The following is a 1,422-nucleotide window of genomic DNA, read 5'->3' on the forward strand; positions in this document are numbered from 1 at the left end:
TAGTAGTAGGTGCAGCAGCAGCAGCAGCAGCAGTAGTAGTAGTAGTAGTAGTAGTAGTAGTAGTAGTAGTAGTAGTAATAGTAGTAGTAGGCGGTAATAGGGAGATGCTATAGAGTATGGATGAAAATTGGAAGATAAATATTAAAAAAATGAATAAAGATGGCGAGTTTAGAAGAGATGAGAAGAGGGGAGGAGTATGGATGAGGATAGATACAATGTGTATACATCAGGGTTAACAAAGATAGGAAGAGGCGATGAGTATAAATGATGATCGTAAGCGCAAGAAAGAGATTAAACACTTTCATAACGTCTTCCATTTAACTTTGGTTTGAAAAAATGTCAATGGTAAAAATTATGTTGCTCAGTGAATTCTTAATGAAGACAATTTTCTATGAGAGTGGAAGGTGAAAGTTGGAGTTGTTTTGAAGCCATTGTCACGGAAGGAAAGAAGCTGGTCGGGTGAAACCGCTTCGCATATCTGGGAAGTATAAGGAACTAGCAGCTAAGCCCGGTTTCACCCGGTTAGTTTGGATGATGTGGCTGTAAAACCTGCTCTGTGTAAGCATTCGACTTGTTTGGGCACGCTTACGTTAAAAAACAATTTTAGAATGACTTTTTTCAGCCAAAACGTTAAAAATAACTAACCAACAACAAAAAAAAAACAAGATTCAACCAAGTCAAAAAATAAACCCAAATACTAAGCGAATAAAGATGAACCATCCCACTTCCATTGCGCGCGCGCACACACACAAACACGCACACACACAGGCTCACATATATTCACCTACCCCCTTTTACATACACACACATATATTCACACATCTGCTGCTGCTGCTACGATGACGACTCTACTACTACTACTTCTACTACTACTACTGCCACTGCTGCTGCTGCTGCTACTGCAACTACTACTACTAATAATAATGATAATACTATTACTATTGTTGCTGCTGTGATGCTGCTGCTACTACTACGACGACTGATGCTGCTGCTGCCACTACTATTGCTACTACTACTACTACTACTACTACTACTACTACTACTACTAATACTACTACTACTACTACTATTTTGTTACATACGATATTAGGTGGCGAGCGTATGTGTAAAAATAAAGGAACTTATTGCAGCCTATCAACTGAACAGGTGGTGCAGATTCAGGTGTTCATCTAATTAACAGAATGAAAGATAAAAGTGACTCACCTTTATAAAAGGTATTTCTTGTAAATCGATCTTGAAAAACCTTTGTAAGCGCTTCAACTCCGGAAATTGAAGGGTTGGATCTGCATCTTTGTAATTTTGGCACAAATCATCCAACTCATATAACCTGACAATATATGATATATATACACCAGTGTGTAAATATAACATAACATAATGTAATATAATATAATGTAATATAATATAATATAATATAATATG

The 1,422-nt window shown here is 36.9% G+C and overlaps 1 protein-coding gene across 1 annotated transcript in view; it reads right to left on the reverse strand.

Annotated features, from left to right (window-relative positions):
- The window catches only part of LOC106869994 (uncharacterized), a 17,459-nt gene that overhangs the window by 10,861 nt on the left and 5,176 nt on the right, over nt 1–1,422 (reverse strand). Inside the window, exon 3 of the mRNA XM_014915951.2 lies at nt 1,204–1,327. Coding sequence (XP_014771437.1) covers nt 1,204–1,327 — 124 coding nt within the window. The remainder of the gene's footprint in view (nt 1–1,203; nt 1,328–1,422) is intronic.

This window comes from Octopus bimaculoides, chromosome 4 (genome assembly GCF_001194135.2).
Source record: "Octopus bimaculoides isolate UCB-OBI-ISO-001 chromosome 4, ASM119413v2, whole genome shotgun sequence".
NCBI lineage: Eukaryota > Metazoa > Mollusca > Cephalopoda > Octopoda > Octopodidae > Octopus > Octopus bimaculoides.